The 19,639-nt window shown below is 64.6% G+C and overlaps 1 protein-coding gene across 1 annotated transcript; it reads left to right on the top strand.

The window, feature by feature from the left end:
• The first annotated feature begins 836 nt into the window (after positions 1 to 836).
• TGM1 (transglutaminase 1) lies at positions 837 to 19,626 on the top strand. Its single transcript, XM_054184016.1, is given in 24 exon segments — positions 837 to 852; positions 1,448 to 1,561; positions 4,288 to 4,521; positions 5,497 to 5,639; positions 5,641 to 5,677; positions 5,930 to 6,072; positions 6,074 to 6,197; positions 7,226 to 7,294; positions 7,297 to 7,322; positions 8,509 to 8,625; positions 9,375 to 9,555; positions 10,271 to 10,400; positions 10,628 to 10,731; positions 12,161 to 12,249; positions 12,344 to 12,497; positions 13,861 to 13,889; positions 13,891 to 13,920; positions 13,922 to 14,095; positions 14,097 to 14,142; positions 14,239 to 14,399; positions 17,346 to 17,482; positions 18,387 to 18,595; positions 18,598 to 18,614; positions 19,492 to 19,626. Coding segments are annotated over 24 exon segments (2,619 nt in total).
• Positions 19,627 to 19,639: the final 13 nt, after the last annotated feature.

The raw sequence follows: 19,639 nt of genomic DNA, 5'->3' as shown, positions 1-19,639 counted from the left end.
CCCCCCAGTCCCTCCAGTACAGCTCTGTGCCCTCCCAGTCCCTCCCAGTACAGCTCTGTGCCCCCCCAGTCCCTCCCAGTCCCTCCCAGTACAGCTCTGTGCCCCCCCAGTCCCTCCCAGTACAGCTCTGTGCCCCCCCAGTCCCTCCAGTCCCTCCCAGTTCCTCAATTCCCCGGTTGCTTCACCGGCCCCACACCCCGGTTGCCCCATGGCCGGGCGGGGCGCGGGGCGGGGCAGCGGCAGGACCCGTTCCTCAGGCCCTTGCCAAATAGTGAGCCCTCCCCGCCCCCCAGGGGGAGGACGACAGGCCGTGCCCTAAGGCCCCCCCTTGCCAAATACTGAGCCGCCGGCCCTGCCCCATAGTTCACCCGGCGCTGACCTCCCCCCCCCCCCCCCCCCCCCCCCCCGCCCCATAGCGGCCCCGTGCCAAATAGTGAGCCAGCGCCCCGCCCCACAGGACAAGATTGCCACATAGTGAGCCATTGCCCCCCCCATAGGGTGCCCCTGCCACATAGTGAGCCATTGCCACACCCCATAGGGTCCCCCTGCCACATAGTGAGCCATTGTCTCCCCCCCCATAGGGCCCCCCTGCCACATAGTGAGCCATTATGACATTCAATGGGTCCCACCCTTGCCACATAGTGAGCCATTGCCGCCCCCCCATAGGGTCCCCCTGCCACATAGTGAGCCATTGCCACACACCCATAGGGTCCCCCTGCCACATAGTGAGCCATTGGCCCCCCCCCCCCATAGTGTCCCCTGCAACATAGTGAGCCATTGCCCCCCCCATAGGGTCCCCCTGCCACATAGTGAGCCATTATGACCTTCAATGAGTCATGCCTCTGCCATATAGTGAGCCATTGCCCAACCCCATAGGGTCCCCCTGCCACATAGTGAGCCATTATGACATTCAATGGACCCCCCACCCTTGCCACATAGTGAGCCATTGCCCTGCCCCATAGGGACCCCTGCCATATAGTGAGTCCTTGCTCTGCCCCATAGGACACCTTTGCCACATAGTGAGCCATTATGACGTTCAATGGACCCCACCCTTGCCACATAGTGAGCCATCACCCTGCCCCATAGTGAGCCGTCGCCCTGCCCCATAGGCCCCCCCGACACATAGTGAGCCATTATGACATTCAATGGACCCCACCCCTGCCACATAATGAGCCATTGCCCAACCCATAGGCCCCTCCCTGCCACATAATGAGCCATTGCCCAACCCATAGGCCCCCCCCCGCCACATAATGAGCCATTGCCCCACCCATAGGCCCCCCCCTGCCACATAGTGAGCCATTGCCCCACCCATAGGCCCCCCCTGCCACATAGTGAGCCATTGCCCAACCCATAGGCCCCCCCCCCGCCACATAGTGATCCCGGGAGGGGCCGAGGGAGCGCCCGGACGCCAGGGTTCCCCCCGCCCCCCCAAGTGTGGGGCAATAAGGGGGCGTGGTCTGCTTTGGCCCCGCCCCTTCCTCCCAGGGCCACGCCCCTTTCCCTTGGTCTACCCCCCCGCCAGGGAGTGCGGGGCACTGGGAGCACTGGGAGCTACTGGGAGGTACCGGGGGGGGGCACTGGGATGGCTGGGAGGGGCGACTGGGAGCGCTGGGAAGGGTTAACTGGAGCTACTGGGAGCAGGGGGAGGGGGTTACTGGGCAAACTGGGGGCACTGGGAGGGGTTAGCGGGGTTACTGAAGAGCCGGGGGGGGATACTGGGAGGACTGGGGGGGTACTGGGAGCGCTGGGAAGGGTTAACTGGAGCTACTGGGAGCACGGGGAGGGGTTACTGGGCAAACTGGGAGCACTGGGAGGGGTTAGTAGGGGGTACTGGGAGGACACAGGCCGGGGCAGGGGGGGGGTGTTACTGGGAGCACTGGGAAGGGCTCACTGGGAAGACTCCGAGGGGGTTACTGGGAGCACTGGGAGCGGGGGGGGGCTGTCACTGGGAGCACTGGAGTTACTGGAAGCGCTGGAGGAGGGCGTAACTGGGGTTACTGGGAGCCCTGGGAGGGGCCAACTGGGAGCACCCGTGGTTACCGAGAGCCCCGGGAAGGGGGTAAACTGGGCTTACTGGGAGCGCTGGGGGGGGGTTACTGGGAGGGCTGTTGGGGGGGGGGGGCTACGGGAAGCGGTTGAGGGGGGGGGGGAACTGGGCGAACTGGGGGAACTGGTTGGACTGGGAGCGTTCCCGGACCGGGACTGGGGGGGGGTGGGGGGGCGGGGGGGGGGAGCTGCTCGGGCAGGCCCAGACGCCTGCGTCCCTCCGGCGCCGGGCGGGGGCACTGGGAGGGAACTGGGCCGTACTGGGAGAGGCTGGCGGGGGGTTAACCGGGCCATACTGGGAGGCTGGGAGGGGTCACTGGGCTGTACTGGGAAGGACGGGGGGGTTACTGGGGCATACTGGGAGCCTGGGACAGGTTACTGGGCTGTACTGGGAAGGATTTGGGGGTTACTGGGGCATACTGGGAGGCTGGGAGAGGTCACTGGGCTGTACTGGGAAGGATGGGGGGGGTTACTGGGGCATACTGGGAGCCTGGGACGGGTCACTGGGCTGTACTGGAAGGATTTGGGGGTTACTGGCCATACTGGGAGGCTGGGAGAGGTCACTGGGCTGTACTGGGAAGGATTTGGCGGTTACTGGGGCATACTGGGAGCCTGGACAGGTTACTGGGCTGTACTGGGAAGGATTTGGGGGTTACTGGGGCATACTGGGAGGCTGGAAGGGGTCACTGGGCTCTACTGGGAAGGACGGGGGGGTTACTGGGGCATACTGGGAGGCTGGAAGCGGTTAACCAGGCCATACTGGGAGCCTGGGACAGGTTACTGGGCTGTACTGGGAAGGATTTGGTGGTTACTGGGGCATACTGGGAGGCTGGGAAGGGGTCACTGGGCTGTACTGGGAAGGACGGGGGGTTACTGGGGCGTACTGGAGCCTGGGACGGGTCACTGGGCTGTACTGGGAAGGATTTGGGGGCGTTACTGGGGCATACTGGGAGGCTGGGACGGGTCACTGGGCTGTACTGGGAAGGATTTGGGGGTTACTGGGGCATACTGGGAGGCTGGAATGGGTTAACCGGGCCATACTGGGAGCCTGGGACAGGTTACTGGGCTGTACTGGGGAGGACGGGGGTGTTACTGGGCCATACTGGGAAGGACGGGGGGGTTACTGGGCCATACTGGGGGCCTGGCGTGGTTTAACTGGGCCCTACTGGGAGGCTGGGAGGGGGTTACTGGGCCATACTGGGAGGGACTGGGGGACCTGGGCCGTACTGGGAAGGGCCTAGAGGCTTTAGTGGCCCGTTCTGGATGGTCTTACTGGTCCCCTACTGGTTTCTGCTGTCTTCTACTGGTCCATACTGGTCTTCGCGAGCCCGTGCTGGCCTTTAATGAGCTCTACTGGTCCATACTGGTCTTACTGGTCGTACTGGGAAGGGTTTGGAGGCATTAGCGGGTCGTTCCGGAAGCTCTTATCACTCGTGGTGGCTCCTACTGGTTTCCTGTCTCTTTTACTGGTCCATACTAGTCTTTGCGAGCCTGTGCTGGCCTTTAATGGGCTGTAATGGTCCATACTGGTCTTACTGGTCTTACTGGGAAGGGTCTGGAGGCATTAATGGGCCATTTCTAGGAGGTGTTGCCAGTCCGTGGTGGCACCTCCTGGTTCCTGCTGCCTTCTTACTGGTCCATACTGGTCGTTATGGGTCCCTACTGGTCTTCAGTGAACTGTACTGGGCCGTACTGGTCTTTACGGGCCCGTACTGGTCTGCCGTGAACTGTACTGGGCCATACTGGTCTTAACTGGGAAGGGTCTGGAGGCACTAACGGGCCATTCTGGAAGGTACGACCAGTTGGTGGTGGTTCCTACTGGTTTCCGCTGTCTTTTACTGGTCTGCGCTGGTCTTTATGGGGCCGTACTGGTCTTTAGTGGACCGTACTGGTCTTGAGTGAACCATACTGGGCCATACTGGTCTTACTGGGAAGGGCCGTTCTGGAAGGTGTTGCCAGTTCCTGGCGGTTCCTCTTGGGTTCTGCTCTTTTACTGGTCCGTACTGGTCTTTACGGGTCCATACTGGTCTTTAGTGGGCCGTACTGGTCTTTAGTGGACTGTACTGGTCCGTACTGGTCTTTACGGGGCGTACTGGTCTTTAGTGGACTGTACTGGTCCGTACTGGTCATACTGGGAAGGGTCTGGAGGCACCAGTGGGCCGCTCCGGAAGACCTTACTGGTCTCTGGTGGCTTCCTACTGGGCCGTACTGGTGCCAACTGGTCTCGCCGGTGCCCCGCAGGCGATGCCGGACGCCGACCCCCGCCTGGACCCGGGCCGCTGGGCGGCCGCCAGCTTCCGGGCGCGGGGGGGGGGACCCCGAAACCGCCGCCCCCCGCCCCCGCCGGGGCTTCTGGCGCCGCCTGGGCGGCTGCTGCGGCTGCTGCGGCTGCTGCCGCCGCGGCAACGAGGACTGGGAGCCCCCCCCCGGGGAGGGTGCCGGGGCGACGGCCCCCCCAGCCCCTGCGGCCCGTAGGTGAGTGATGGGGCGGGGGGGAGGGGAGGGGAGCGGCGGCGGTTTCGGGGCTCCCCGGGGAGGAAAAAGGGCGGTTTCGGGGCTCCTCGAGACAAAAAAGGGCGGTTTTGGGGCTCCCCGTTAGGAAAAAAGGCGGTTTCGGGGCTCCTCGAGATGAAAAAAGGGCGGTTTCGGGGCTCCCCAGGAGGAAAAAGGGTGGTTTCAGGGCTCCCCGTTCGGAAAAAGGGTGGTTTCGGGGCCCCCCATTAGGAAAAAGGGCGGTTTTGGGGCCCCCCATTAAGAAAAAGGGTGGTTTCGGGGCTCCCCATTAGGAAAAAAGGCAGTTTCGGGGCTCCTCGAGACGAAAAAGGGCGGTTTCGGGGCTCCCAGCGGGTAAATTGGAGGTTTCGGGGCTCCCCGTTAGGAAAAAGGGCGGTTTCGGGGCTCCCCGTTAGGAAAAAGGGTGGTTTTGGGGCTCCCCGTTAGGAAAAAAGGCAGTTTCGCGGCTCCTTGAGATGAAAAAGGGCGGTTTTGGGGCTCCCCCGCAGGTAAATTGGCAGTTTCAAGGCTCCCCGTTCAGAAAAAGGGCGGTTTCGGGGCTCCCCAGGAGGAAAAAGGGTGGTTTTGGGGCTCCCTATTAGGAAAAAAAGGCGGTTTCGGGGCCCCCCATTAGGAAAAAGGGTGGTTTTTGGGGCTCCCTGTTAGGAAAAAAGGGGTTTCGGGGCTCCTCGAGACGAAAAAGGGCGGTTTCGGGGCTCCCCCCACAGGCAGATTTGGGGGGGGGGGGGTGTCCTCACCGTTTTCCCCCTCCCTTCTCTCCCCTACTCCCCATTTTGGGTCCGAAAGCGCCGTTTTGGGGGCCGTTTCCAGGCAGAAATGACGGTTTCGAGGCCCCCCCCCCCCCCCCCCCCATCCTTTTTTTATTGGTTTTTGGGGCTTCCGGGGGTCCGATTCGCGCGGGGTTTTCACCGTCCCGCCCCCCTCGCCCCCCCGCAGGCCTGTTGGCTCCCCGGGGGCTGGTTGTGTGCTCCCCGGCCGATCGGGTAGCCCACCACACCGCCGACTTCCAGGCCCCCCGGCCGGTGCTGAGGAGGGGGCAGCCCTTCGGCCTCCGCGTCCTCCTGCCCCGGCCCTTCGACCCCCGACGACGACGCCCTCTGCGTGGAGCTCACCCTCGGTGGGGGGGGGTTAATTAAGGCTTGGGGGCGTTAATTAAGGGGCGGGGGTTAATTAGGGCCCGGGGGAGGGGGAATTAGGGGCGGGGGCGGGGGGGGTTCATTGGGAGGCGGTGGGTAATTGGGGCCTGGGGGGCTGGAAGCGGGGGGGCGGCGGGGGGCACGATGATGTCAGCCCCGCCCAGGCGATGATGTCACCACCCCCCCCCTCCCCCCGGCGATGACGTCACACCCCTCCCCCCCCCCCCGCCCAGGCCCCAACCCGCAGGTGGCCAAGGGCACCCACGTCCTCATCCCGTTGGGCGAGACCTCGGCCACCGGCTGGACGGCGGAGGTGGAGGAGGGGGAAGGGGCGGAGCCTCCCGCCGGCCCCGCCCTCAGCCTCCGGGTGGCGGCCCCCGCCCGACGCCCCCATTGGCCGCTACTGCCTGAGCGTCAAGACCCGCACGGGGGCGGGGGAGTTCGCCGCCCCCTTCGACGACGCCAACGACTTCTTCCTCCTCTTCAACCCCTGGTGCCCCGGTGAGTCGTCGTCCCCCCCCCTCCCCCCCCCCTCCCCAATTCGGGCGGTTTCGGGGCTCCCCCGGGACGAGATTCGGCGGTTTCGGGGCTCCCCGGGGTGAGATTCGGCAGTTTCGGGGCTCCCCGGGGTGAAATTGGGCGGTTTCGGGGCTCCCCCGGGAATAACATCGGCAGTTTTAGGACCCCTTATGTCAGGTTTGGCAGTTTCGGGGCTCCCCGGGGTGAGATTTGGCAGTTTCGGGGCTCCCCGGGGTGAGATTCGGCGGTTTCAGGGCTCCCCGGGGTGAAATTTGGCGGTTTCCAGGCTCCCTTTGGTAAAATTGGGCGGTTTCGGGGCTCCCCCGGGAATAACATTGGCAGTTTCGGGGCTCCCCTAGGGGAGATTTGGCGGTTTCGGGGCTCCCCGGGGTGAAATTTGGCAGTTTCGGGGCTCCCTGGGGTGAAATTTGGCAGTTTTGGGACTCCCTTAAGTAAAATTCGGTGGTTTCGGGGCTCCCCCGGGAATAACATTGGCAGTTTTGGGGCTCCCCTAGGGGGGATTTGGCAGTTTCGGGGCTCCCCGGGGTGAAATTGGGCGGTTTCGGGGCTCCCCAGGGTGAAATTGGGCGGTTTCGGGGCTTCCCAGGGAAAAAACCTGGAAGTCTCCGGGTGAAATTTGGCAGTTTCGGGACTCCCTTAGGTAAAATTTGGCGGTTTCGGGGCTCCCCTAAGCCAAATTCGGCAGTTTCAGGGCTCCCCGGGGCGAAATTGGGTGGGTTTGGGGCTCCCCAAGGTGAGATGTGGCGGTTTCGGGGCTCCCCGGGGCGAAATCCGGCAGTTTCGGGGCTCCCCGGGGCAAAACGTGGCGGTTTCGGGGTTCCCCGGGGAGAAATTTGGCCGTTTCAAGGCTCCCCGGGGTGAAATTTGGGCCTTTCGGGGCTCCCCGGGGCGAAATTTCTCAGTTTCGGGGCTCCCCGCCCTCAATTTGGGGCGGGGATTGGGTTTGGGGACACCCCCTCGATTTCGGGGTGCCCCCCCCCCCCCCGCAGATGACCACGTCTACATGGAGAAAACGAGCGACCTTAACGAGTACGTCCTTAACGAGACGGGGCGCATCTTCCCGAGCGCTCCTGGAACTACGGGCAGGTACCCCCAAACCCGGCGGTTTCGGGGCTCCCCGGTGGGGGGGGAGGGAAAAAAAACCCCAAAAAATGGCAGTTTCGAGGCTCCCCGGGGTGAAGTTGGGCGGTTTTTGGGGGGGCTCCTTGGGGTGAAATTTGGCCGTTTCGCGGCTCCCTGGGAAACCGCGTTTTGTCTTTGAGGTGGGCCTTGAAACCGCTTTTTTTGGGGGCGGGGGGGGGGGCTTGGAGGGGCCTTGAAACCCGCTTTTTGGGGGGGGGGGGGCTTGAAACCACTTTTTGGCTTTTTTGGAGGGGCCTCAAAACCGTTTTTTGGCTTTTTGCGGGGCCTCGAAACCGCTTTCAGGCTTTTTTGGGGGTCCTCGAAGCCGCATTTGGGCTTTTTTTGTGGGGCTTCGAAGCCAGTTTTTGGAGGGGCCTTGAAACCGCTTTTTGGGGGGCCTTGAAACCGCTTTCAGGCTTTTTTGGGGGTTCTCAAAGCCACTTTTTGGCTTTTTGGGGGGTCCTCGAAGCCGCTTCTTGGCTTTTTGTGGGCTTCGAAACCACTTTTTGGCTTTTTGGGGGTCCTCGAAGCCGCTTATTTGCTTTTTGGGGGGCCCTCGAAACCGCTTTTTGGCTTTTTGGAGGGGCCTTGAAACCGCTTTTTGGGGGTCCTCGAAGCCGCTTATTTGCTTTTTGGGGGGCCCTCGAAGCCGCTTTTTGGCTTTTTTTTGTGGGGCCTCGAAACCGCTTTTTGTGGGGCCTTGAAGCCGCTTTCTGGCTTTTTTGGGGGTCTTTGAAGCCGCTTTTTGGCTATTTAGGGGTCCTCAAAGCCGCTTTTTGGGTTTTTGGGGGGCTTGAAACCGCTTTTTGGCTTTTTGGAGGGGCCTCGAAACCGCTTTCAGGCTTTTTTGGGGGTCCTTGAAGCCACTTTTTCGCTTTTTGTGGGGCCTTCGAAACCGCTTTTTGGCTTTTTGGGGGTCCTCGAAGCCGCTTTTTTGCTTTTTGGGGGGCTTTGAAACCGCTTTTTGGCTTTTTGTGGGGCTTCGAAACCACTTTTTGGCTTTTTGGGGGTTCTCGAAGCCGCTTTTTGGCTTTTTGGGGGTCCTCGAAACCGCTTTTTGGCTTCGGGGGCATTTTTAGGGGTTTGGGGGTGGATTCTGGGGGGGATTTGGGGCTCCCCTGACGTGGGGGCCCCCGTCCCGCCCCCCCAGTTCGACGCGGGGGTGCTGGAGGCCTGTCTGTACATCCTGGACCGCCGGGGGATGCCCCACAGCGCCCGGGGGGACCCCGTCATGGTGTCCCGCGTCGTCTCCCGCCATGGTGCGTCCGCCGGGGGGGGGGGACTGGGGTGGGGGGAGGGGGGGCGAGTCATGGGGCGGGGGTTGGGGGGGGGTTCGGGGGGTTTCCTGGGGGTCCCCAGTAAGGATTTTGGGGCCTCCCAGTAAGGATTCTGGGTTCCCAGTGAGGATTTTGGGGGTCCCCAGTGATATTTTGGGGGTCCCAGTACGTTTTTTGGGCTCCCCAGTAAGGATTTTGGGGTCCCCAGTGCCATTTTTGGGGTCCCCAGTGGCGTTTTGGGGGCTCCCAGTAAGGATCTTGGGGCTCCCAGTGCCATTTTTGGGTTCCCAGTACGTTTTTTGGGCTCCCCAGTGACATTTTTGGGGGCTCCCAGTAGGGTTTCTGGGGCTCCCAGTAAGGATTTTTGGGCCTCCCGGTGCCATTTTTGGGTCCCCAGTGCCACCTTTGGGGGCTCCCAGTAAGGATTTTGGGGCTCCCAGTAAGGAATTTGGGCCTCCCAGTAAGGAATTTGGGCCTCCCAGTAAGGATTTTGTGGCTCCCGGTGCCACTTTTGGGTCCCCAGTGCCGTTTTGGGGCCTCCCAGTAAGGATTTGGGCCTCCCAGTTAGGATTTTGGGCCTCCCAGTAAGGATTCGGGCCTCCCGGTGCCGTTTTTGGGCCTCCCGGTGCCGTTTTTGGGGGGTCCCCAGTGCGGGGGCCCGGGGGGGCTCCCAGTCTGGGCCGGGGGGGCTCCCAGTCGGGGCCGGGGGGCTCCCAGTAAGGGGGGGGGTCGCCGGCAGGTGAACTCGCTGGACGACAACGGGGTACTGGTGGGCAACTGGACGGGGGACTACGGGCAAGGGACCAACCCCTCGGCCTGGGCCGGCTCGGTGGCCATCCTGCGGGCCTTCCACCGCACCGGCCCCGTGCGCTACGGCCAGTGCTGGGTCTTCGCCGGCGTCATGACCACGGGTACTGGTTTATACTGGTTTAGACTGGGGGAGGGCCGGGAGGGGGCCGGGGAGGGCGGCGGGGGGTCCCGGCAGCGGGAAAACGCGGGTGGAGTCACGGAAAAACTGGGAAATTGGGGATGAAGTGGTGGGTTTTGTACTGGTTTGTACTGGGATGGCACTGGTTTGTACTGGGACGGCACTGGTTTGTACTGGTTTAGACTGGGGGAGGGCCGGGAGGGGGCCGGGGAGGGCGGCGGGGGGTCCCGGCAGCGGAAAAAATGTAGATGGAGTCATGGGAAAACTGGGAAATTGGGGGTGAAGTGGTGGGGTTTGTACTGGGACGGCACTGGTTTGTACTGGGACGGCACTGGTTTGTACTGGTTTATACTGGGGGCGGGCTCAGAGGGGGCCAGGGAGGGCGGCGGGGGGTCCCAGCAGCGGAAAACGCGGGTGGAGTCACGGAAAAACTGGGAAATCGGGGATGAAGTGGTGGGGTTTGTACTGGGACGGCACTGGTTTGTACTGGGACGGCACTGGTTTGTACTGGTTTATACTGGGGCGGGCTCGGAGGGGGCCAGGGAGGGCGGCGGGGGGTCCCGGCAGCGGGAAAACGCGGGTGGAGTCAAGGAAAAACTGGGAAATTGGGATGAAGTGGTGGGGTTTGTACTGGGACGGCACTGGGGCGGCACGGGTTTGTACTGGTTTATACTGGTTTATACTGTGTCCCCCCCAGTGCTGCGGTGGCCTGGGCCTCCCCACCCGCACCGTCACCAACTACAACTCGGCCCACGACACCGACGTCTCCCTCACCACCGACATCTACTTCGACGAGAACATGCGGCCCCTGGAGCGCCTCAACACCGACTCCGTCTGGTACTGGTTTATACTGGTTTATACTGGTTTATACTGGTTTATACTGGTTTGGACCGGTTTGCACCGGGGCGGGGTGGGGACCGGGCGGGGGGGACCGGGCAAGAGGCGGCGGGAGGCGGTTTGGGTGAAAAGCGGGGAAACGGGGGCCCCGTCTGCGGCCGTTCTGCCGCGTACTGGTCTATACTGGTCTATACTGGTCTATACTGGTTTATACTGGGCTGCCGCAGGAACTTCCACGTGTGGAACGACTGCTGGATGAAGCGCCCCGACCTCCCCGAGGGCTACGACGGCTGGCAGGTCGTCGACGCCACCCCGCAGGAGACCAGCAGCGGTAACTGGTTTCTACTGGTCTATACTGGTTTATACTGGGGGGGGGGCGCTGGGACGGGGGGGTCCCTGGGGGCGGTTGGTGGCCTTTGAAGGGGGGGGAAGAGCCGCCAAAGGGGCTCAACGTCTCCCAGTAGCCCGTTACCAACCCCATACTGGTCTATACTGGTTCATACTGGTCCATACTGGTCTATATTGGTTCGTAGTGGTCTATACTGGTTTATACTGGGAGGGCGTCCCTGGGGGCAGGCGGTTGGTGGGGGAGGGACGAGCCGCCAAAGGGGCTCAACGTCTCCCAGTAGCCCGTTATCGACCCCGTACTGGTCTATACTGGTCCGTACTGGTCTATACTGGTTTGTACTGGTCTGTACTGGTTTATACTGGGAGGGCGTCCCTGGGGGCAGGCGGTTGGTGGGGGAGGGACGAGCCGCCAAAGGGGCTCAACGTCTCCCAGTAGCCCGTTACCAACCCCGTACTGGTCTATACTGGTTCATACTGGTCCATACTGGTCTATACTGGTTCGTAGTGGTCTATACTGGTTTATACTGGGAGGGCGTCCCTGGGGGCGGGCGGTTGGTGGGGGAGGGACGAGCCGCCAAAGGGGCTCGGCGTCTCCCAGTAGCCCGTTACCGACCCCGTACTGGTCTACACTGGTTCCTACCGGTCTATACTGGTCCGTACTGGTTCCTACTGGTCTATACTGGTTTATACTGGGAGGGCGTCCCTGGGGGCAGGCGGTTGGTGGGGGAGGGACGAGCCGCCAAAGGGGCTCAACGTCTCCCAGTAGCCCGTTACTGACCCCGTACCGGTCTATACTGGTCCGTACTGGTCTATACTGGTTTGTACTGGTCTGTACTGGTTCCTACTGGTCTATACTGGTTTATACTGGGAGGGGGTCCCTGGGGGCGGGCGGTTGGTGGGGGAGGGACGAGCCGCCAAAGGGGCTCGGCGTCTCCCAGTAGCCCGTTACCGACCCCATACTGGTCTATACTGGTTCTGTACTGGTCTATACTGGTTCATACTGGTCTACACTGGTTCCTACTGGTCTATACTGGTTTATACTGGGAGGGCGTCCCTGGGGGCGGGCGGTTGGTGGGGGAGGGACGAGCCGCCAAAGGGGCTCAACGTCTCCCAGTAGCCCGTTACCGACCCTGTACTGGTCTATACTGGTTTGTACTGGTCTGTACTGGCTCCTACTGGTCTATACTGGTTGGTACTGGTCCATACTGGTTCCTACTGGTCTATACTGGGAGGGCGTCCCTGGGGGCGGGCGGTTGGTGGGGGAGGGACGAGCCGCCAAAGGGGCTCGGCGTCTCCCAGTAGCCCGTTACCGACCCCGTACTGGTCTATACTGGTCTATACTGGTTTGTGCTGGTCTATACTGGTTTGTACTGGTCCGTACTGGTGACCCGTCCCCCCCCCCCCCCCGCCAGGCCTGTTCTGCTGCGGGCCGTGCTCGGTGACGGCGGTGAAGAACGGCGAGGTCTTCCTCAAGTACGACACCCCCTTCGTCTTCGCCGAGGTGGGGGCCGGGCGGGGCGGGGCGGGGCGTGGCCGGGCGGGGCGTGGCCGGGCGGGGCGTGGCCGGGGGGTGTGACGTCAGCCGCCTGGCGCAGGTGAACAGCGACAAGGTGTACTGGCAGCGGCAGGCGGGCGGCGCCTTCGCCGTGGTGCACGTGGAGGAAGGGGCCATCGGGCGGCGCATCAGCACCCTGGGGGCGGGCTCCGGCGCCCGCCTCGACATCACCCACCAATACAAGCACCCCGAGGGTCAGAGCGAGGCCACGCCCCCACCCCCCCCCCCCGACCTTTGACCTTTGACCCCCGACCCCGTAACCCCCGCCCTCGGGCCTCCCGAGGCCTACAACCCATCAGCCGTTGACCCAACCCATGGCCGTTGACACCTCCCACCCCCCCCAACTCATGACCTTTGACCCCCCTGACCCCGCGACCCTTGGCCTGTTGACCCTGACCCCTGACCCTTGACCCCCTGACCCTTGACCTTTGACCCCTGACCCCGTAACCCCCGTCCTCGGGCCTCCTGAGGCCTACAACCCGTCAGCCATTGACCCGTTGACCCAACCCATGGCCATCAACACCCCCCCGGCCCCCCCCAACTCATGACCTTTGACCCCCGCGACCCCGCGACCCTTGGCCTGTTGACCTTGACCCCTGACCCTTGACCCCATGACCCCGACCTTTGACCCCCGACCCCGTAACCCCCGCCCTTGGGCCTCCCGAGGCCTACAACCCGTCAGCCGTTGACCCAACCCATGGCCGTTGACACCCCGCGCCCCCCCCCCAACTCATGACCTTTGACCCCCCGACCCCGTGACCTTTGACCTATTGACCCTGACCCCCGACCCTTGACCCCCTGACCCCGACCTTTGACCCCCGACCCCGTAACCCCCGCCCTCGGGCCTCCCGAGGCCTACAACCCATCAGCCATTGACCTGTTGACCCAACCCATGGCCATCGACACCCCCCCGCCCCCCCCCACTCATGACCTTTGACCCCCCTGACCCCGCGACCCTTGGTCTGTTGACCCTGACCCTTGACCCCCTGACCCCGACCTTTGACCCCCGACCCCGTAACCCCCGCCCTTGGGCCTCCTGAGGCCTACAACCCTTCAGCTGTTGACCCAACCCATGGCCATCGACCCCCCCCGGCCCCCCCAACTCATGACCTTTGACCCCATGACCCCGACCCTTGACCCCTGACCTCTGACCCTTGACCCCCGACCCCATACCCCCCCCCCCTTTGGCCTCCCGCGGCCTACAACCCGTCAGCCATTGACCCGTTGACCCAACCCATGGCCGTCAACACCCCCCCAGCCCCCCCCCAAGTCATGACCTTTGACCCCCCTGACCCCACGACCCTTGAGCTATTGACCCCGACCCACGACCCTTGACCCCTGACCTCTGACCCTTGACCCCCGACCCCATAACCCCCCCCCCTTTGGCCTCCCGAGGCCTACAACCCGTCAGCCATTGACCGTTGACCCAACCCATGGCCATCGACCCCCCCCAAACCCAAACCCTTGACCCCCCCCATGAGCCCCGCCCCCTCGCCCCTTGACCTTTGACCCCTCCGCCCCCTCCGCCCCTTGACCTTTGACCCCCCTCCCCGGCAGGCTCGGAGGAGGAACGCCGGGCCGTCTCCCACCGCCACCTCCCACGGTTCCCGCCCCCGCGCCGGGGGGGTCGCCGTCCTCGGGGGAGGTGACGGTGAGGGTGGGGGCGGGGCCGGCGGTGGCGGGGGCGGAGCTGGAATTCCGGGCGGCGGTGGGTAACGGGGGGGCGGAACCTCGCACCCTCCGCCTCCGATTGGCCCTGGGGGCCGTCCGTTACACGGGGGTGGCCAGCGCCCCCCTTCCGGCAGGAACAGCATCGACGCGTCGTCCCACCGGGGCAAGGTGAGACCCTCCCCCCCCCCCACCCCCCGCGACCCCCAACCCACCCCACGGCGACCCCCGACCCCACGGTGTCGTGTCCCCCCCCCCCCCCCCCAGAGGAGACGGTGACGATGACGGTGGCCTACGAGGAGTACGGGCCCCACGTCGGGGAACAGGACGCCTTGAAGCTGACGGCGGCCGGGGTGGTGGAAGAGACGGGGCAAGTGGTGGCCAAAGAGCTGAGGGTCCGGCTCCACACCCCCGAGCTCACCCTGACGGTGAGGGGCAACCTGGGGCCTTCTCCGGGCAACCTGGGGCCCTCCTCCAGGAGATCGTGGGCCTTCAGGAGAGCTGGGGCCTTCTCAGGAGAGCTGGGGCCTCCAGGACACTTGGGGCCTTCTCAGGAGATCGTGGTCCTCCTCCAGGAGACCTGGGGCCTCCAGGAGACCTGGGTCCTCCTCTAGGACACCTGGGTCCTCCTCCAGGAGACCACGGGCCTCCAGGACACTTGGGTCCTCCTCCAGGAGACCATGGTCCTCCAGGAGACCTGGGTCCTCCAGGACACGTGGGTCCTTCTCAGGAGACCTGGGTCCTTCTCAGGAGACCATGGTCCTCCAGGACACATGGGTCCTTCTCAGGAGACCACGGTCCTCCTTCAGGAGACCTGGGGCCTCCAGGAGACCTGGGGCCTCCTCCAGGAGACCATGGGCCTCCAGGACACGTGGGTCCTTCTCAGGAGACCTGGGTCTTCCAGGACACTTGGGTCCTTCTCAGGAGATCATGGTCCTCCTCCAGGAGACCTGGGTCCTCCATGAGACCTAGGTTCTCCAGGACACGTGGGTCCTTCTCCAGGAGACCTGGGTCCTCCTCAGGACACTTGGGTCCTCCTTCAGGAGACCTGGGTCCTCCAGGAGACCATGGTCCTCCATGAGACCTGGGTCCTCTGGGACACTTGGGTTCTCCTCCAGGAGACCACGGGCCTCCAGGACACGTGGGTCCTTCTCAGGAGATCATGGTCCTTCTCAGGAGACCTGGGTCCTCCATGACACCATGGTCCTCCAGGACACGTGGGTCCTTCTCAGGAGACCTGGGTCTTCCAGGCCACTTGGGTCCTTCTCAGGAGATCGTGGTTCTCCTTCAGGAGACCACGGGCCTCCAGGAGACCTGGGTCCTCCTCTAGGACACCTGGGTCCTCCTCCAGGAGACCACGGGCCTCCAGGACACTTGGGTCCTCCTCCAGGAGACCATGGTCCTCCAGGAGACCTGGGTCCTCCAGGACACGTGGGTCCTTCTCAGGAGATCATGGTTCTTCTCAGGAGACCTGGGTCCTCCATGAGACCATGGTCCTCCAGGACACGTGGGTCCTTCTCAGGAGATCATGGTCCTCCTCCAGGAGACCTGGGTCCTCCAGGACACTTGGGTCCTTCTCAGGAGATCATGGTTCTCCTCCAGGAGATCGTGGTCCTCCTCCAGGAAACCACAGTCCTCCTCCAGGCCACTTGGGTCCTTCTCAGGAGACCATGGTCCTTCAGGAGACCTGGGTCCTTCTCTGGAGACCCTGGTCCTCCTCCAGGAGACCATGGTCCTCCAGGAGACCTGGGTCCTCCAGGACACGTGGGTCCTTCTCAGGAGACCTGGGTCCTTCTCAGGAGACCATGGTCCTCCAGGACACATGGGTCCTTCTCAGGAGACCACGGTCCTCCTTCAGGAGACCTGGGGCCTCCAGGAGACCTGGGGCCTCCTCCAGGAGACCATGGTCCTCCAGGACACGTGGGTCCTTCTCAGGAGACCTGGGTCTTCCAGGACACTTGGGTCCTTCTCAGGAGATCATGGTCCTCCTCCAGGAGACCTGGGTCCTCCATGAGACCTAGGTTCTCCAGGACACGTGGGTCCTTCTCCAGGAGACCTGGGTCCTCCTCAGGACACTTGGGTCCTCCTTCAGGAGACCTGGGTCCTCCAGGAGACCATGGTCCTCCATGAGACCTGGGTCCTCTGGGACACTTGGGTTCTCCTCCAGGAGACCACGGGCCTCCAGGACACGTGGGTCCTTCTCAGGAGATCATGGTCCTTCTCAGGAGACCTGGGTCCTCCATGACACCATGGTCCTCCAGGACACGTGGGTCCTTCTCAGGAGACCTGGGTCTTCCAGGCCACTTGGGTCCTTCTCAGGAGATCATGGTTCTTCTCCAGGAGACCTGGGGCCTCTGGGACACCTGGGGCCTCCTCCAGGAGACCATGGGCCTCCAGGACACTTGGGTCCTTCTCAGGAGATCATGGTCCTCCTCCAGGAGACCATGGTCCTCCAGGACACGTGGGTCCTTCTCAGGAGATCATGGTCCTCCTCCATGAGACCATGGTCCTCCAGGACACGTGGGTCCTTCTCAGGAGATCATGGTCCTCCTCCAGGAGACCTGGGTCCTCCAGGACACTTGGGTCCTTCTCAGGAGATCATGGTCCTCCTCCAGGAGACCTGGGTCCTCCAGGACACTTGGGTCCTTCTCAGGAGATCATGGTCCTTCTCAGGAGACCTGGGTCCTCCATGAGACCATGGTCCTCCAGGACACTTGGGTCCTTCTCAGGAGATCATGGTTCTTCTCCAGGAGACCTGGGGCCTCTGGGACACCTGGGGCCTCCTCCAGGAGACCATGGGCCTCCAGGACACTTGGGTCCTCCTCCAGGAGACCTGGTTCTTCCAGGCCACTTGGGTCCTTCTCAGGAGATCATGGTCCTCCTCCAGGAGACCTGGGTCCTCCAGGCCACTTGGGTCCTTCTCAGGAGATCATGGTCCTCCTCCAGGAGACCTGGGTCCTCCAGGCTACTTGGGTCCTTCTCAGGAGATCATGGTCCTCCTCCAGGAGACCTGGGTCCTCCATGAGACCATGGTCCTCCAGGACACGTGGGTCCTTCTCAGGAGATCATGGTCCTCCTCCAGGAGACCTGGGTCCTCCAGGCCACTTGGGTCCTTCTCAGGAGACCTGGGTCCTTCTCAGGAGACCATGGTCCTTCAGGACACGTGGGTCCTTCTCAGGAGCCCTGGGTCCTCCTCAGGAGATCGTGGTCCTCCTCCAGGAGCCCCGGGTCCTCCATGGTTTGGGCTGGGCCGGGCCGGGCGGGGGGAGACCCGGCTTCTCCGGGCTGGGGTTGGGCTCCCGGAGGCCAGCGCGAGCCGTCTCCAGGAGCCCCCGTGTGTCCGTCCCCCCCCCGTGACTCCCGTCCCCCCGCAGCTGCTGGCCCCGGCGGTGGTGGGCCAGGAGGTGCCGGTCCAGGTGGTCTTCCAGAACCCGCTGCCCGAGGCCCTGAGCGGGGCCACCCTGCGCATGGAGGGGGCCGGCCTCTCCTGCCCCAAGCCCTTCTCCTTGGGGTCAGTAGCCCGCGGGCCACCTCGGGGGGGGGGGGGGGGGGGGGGGGGGGGAGCTGGGACTTCGAGGGGGGGGGACCCGCAACCCCCCGGGGGAGGGCACCCGAAATCCCAGGCTTGGCACCCAAAATCCTTGGGGGGGAGGGAGGGGGCGCCCTGTCGCGATGGGGGGGGTGCCCTATCGCGACGGGGGGGATGCCGTGTCACGCCTGGGGGTGCCCTATCGCGACGGGGGGGGGGTGCCGTGTCGCCACCGGGGGGCGCCCTATCGCGACGGGGGGGTGCCCTGTTGCGACGGGGGGGGTGCCATGTCACACCAGGGGGTGCCCTATCACGATGGGGGCGGTGCCGTGTCACACCGGGGGGGGTGCCCTATCGTGATGGGGGGATGCCATGTCACGACTGGGGGTGCCCTACCGTGATGGGGGGGGTGCCGTGTCGCACCGGGGAGTGCCCTATCGCGACGGGGGGGGTGCCCTATCACAATGGGGGGGTGCCCTATCGCGACGGGGGGGTGCCCTATCACAATGGGGGGGTGCCCTATCACAATGGGGGGGGTGCCCTATCGCGACGGGGGGGGTGCCCTGTCGCGACGGGGGGGGTGCCCTATCACAATGGGGGGGTGCCCTATCGCGATGGGGGGGTACCCTGTCGCGATGGGGGGGTGCCGTGTCACACCGGGGGGGGGCCCTATCGCGACGGGGGGGTGCCCTATCACAATGGGGGGGTGCCCTATCGCGACGGGGGGGGGTGCCCTATCGCGACGGGGGGGGGGCCCTATCGCGACGGGGGGGGTGCCCTATCACAACGGGGGGGGTGCCGTGTGGCCCCGGGGGGTGCCCTATCGCGACGGGGGAGTGCCCCGTCGTGAATGGGGGGGGTGTGTGTGTGTCCCCTGTCGCGACAGGTCGGTGGGGGCGGGGCAGACGGTGCGGCTGCGGCAGCCCGTGGTGCCGCTGCGGGCCGGGCGGCGGCGGCTGGTGGCGGCGCTGGAGAGTCCCCGCCTGGGGCCCCTCCACGGCTCCCTCCAGTTCGACGCCGCCCCCGCCGAGGCCGCCCCCAGCGGCGGGAGCCCCCCCCGGAGGCCGCGCAGAGCACGGAGGAGAGCGGCGCCCCCCGCCGGCAGCACCGGGGGGTGACCGGGGGGGCGCCGGCAGCGCCGGGAGGGCGCTGGGGGGCACCGGGAGCGCTGGGAGGGGACTGGGAGGGGGACTGGGAGCACTGGGAGGGCACTGGGAGCACTGGGAGGGCACTGGGAGGGGGAATGGGAGCACTGGGGCGTTACTGGGAGCACTGGGAGGGGGATTGGGGGCACTGGGCGGGCACTGGGAGCACTGGGGCGTTACTGGGAGCACTGGTGTGGATTACTGGGAGCACTGGGGCGTTACTGGGAGCACTGGGAGGGGGACTGGGGGGCACTGGGAGCACTGGGAGGTCACTGGGAGCACTGGGGCGTTACTGGGAGCACTGGGGCGTTACTGGGAGGTTACTGGGAGCACTGGTGTGGGTTACTGGGAGCACTGGGGCGTTACTGGGAGCACTGGGAGGGGGACTGGGGGGCACTGGAAGCACTGGGGTGTGTTACTGGGAGCGCTGGGGCGTTACTGGGAGCACTGGGAAGTCACTGGGAGCACTGGGAGGTGTTACTGGGAGCACTGGGGCGTTACTGGGAGCACTGGGAGGGCACTGGGAGCACTGGGGCGTTACTGGGAGCACTGGGAGGGGGACTGGAAGGCACTGGGAGCACTGGGAGGTGTTACTGGGAGCACTGGGAGGGGGACTGGGGGGCACTGGGAGCACTGGGGTGTGTTACTGGGAGCGCTGGGGCGTTACTGGGAGCACTGGGCGGGCCCCCGCCCCCCCCGCTCCCAATTTCCCCCCTTTTCCGCCCCAAACCCCCTCCCCGACGACGTCACCGACCCTCTCCCCCCTCCCCCCCCCCCCCCCCCCCCGGCACCTCGTCCTCAATAAAACCGCCGTGACGAAACGCCGCCTCCGTGACGTCATCAAAGGGCGCGAAGAAGGAAGGCGGGGGGGGCGGGGAACGGCGACACCGGAAGTGGCGTCACGAAGGGGCGCGCGGCGGCCAATGGGGGAGAGCGGCGGGGTGTGGGGCGGGGTCCCAGGCCCGCGCGTGTGCGCGCTGACGTCGCTTCCGGC

This window comes from Rissa tridactyla, chromosome 30, assembly GCF_028500815.1.
Source record: "Rissa tridactyla isolate bRisTri1 chromosome 30, bRisTri1.patW.cur.20221130, whole genome shotgun sequence".
Taxonomy (NCBI): Eukaryota; Metazoa; Chordata; class Aves; order Charadriiformes; family Laridae; genus Rissa; species Rissa tridactyla.
Note: the sequence above shows the minus strand (reverse complement) of the source record. Positions and strands in the feature narration are given on the sequence as shown.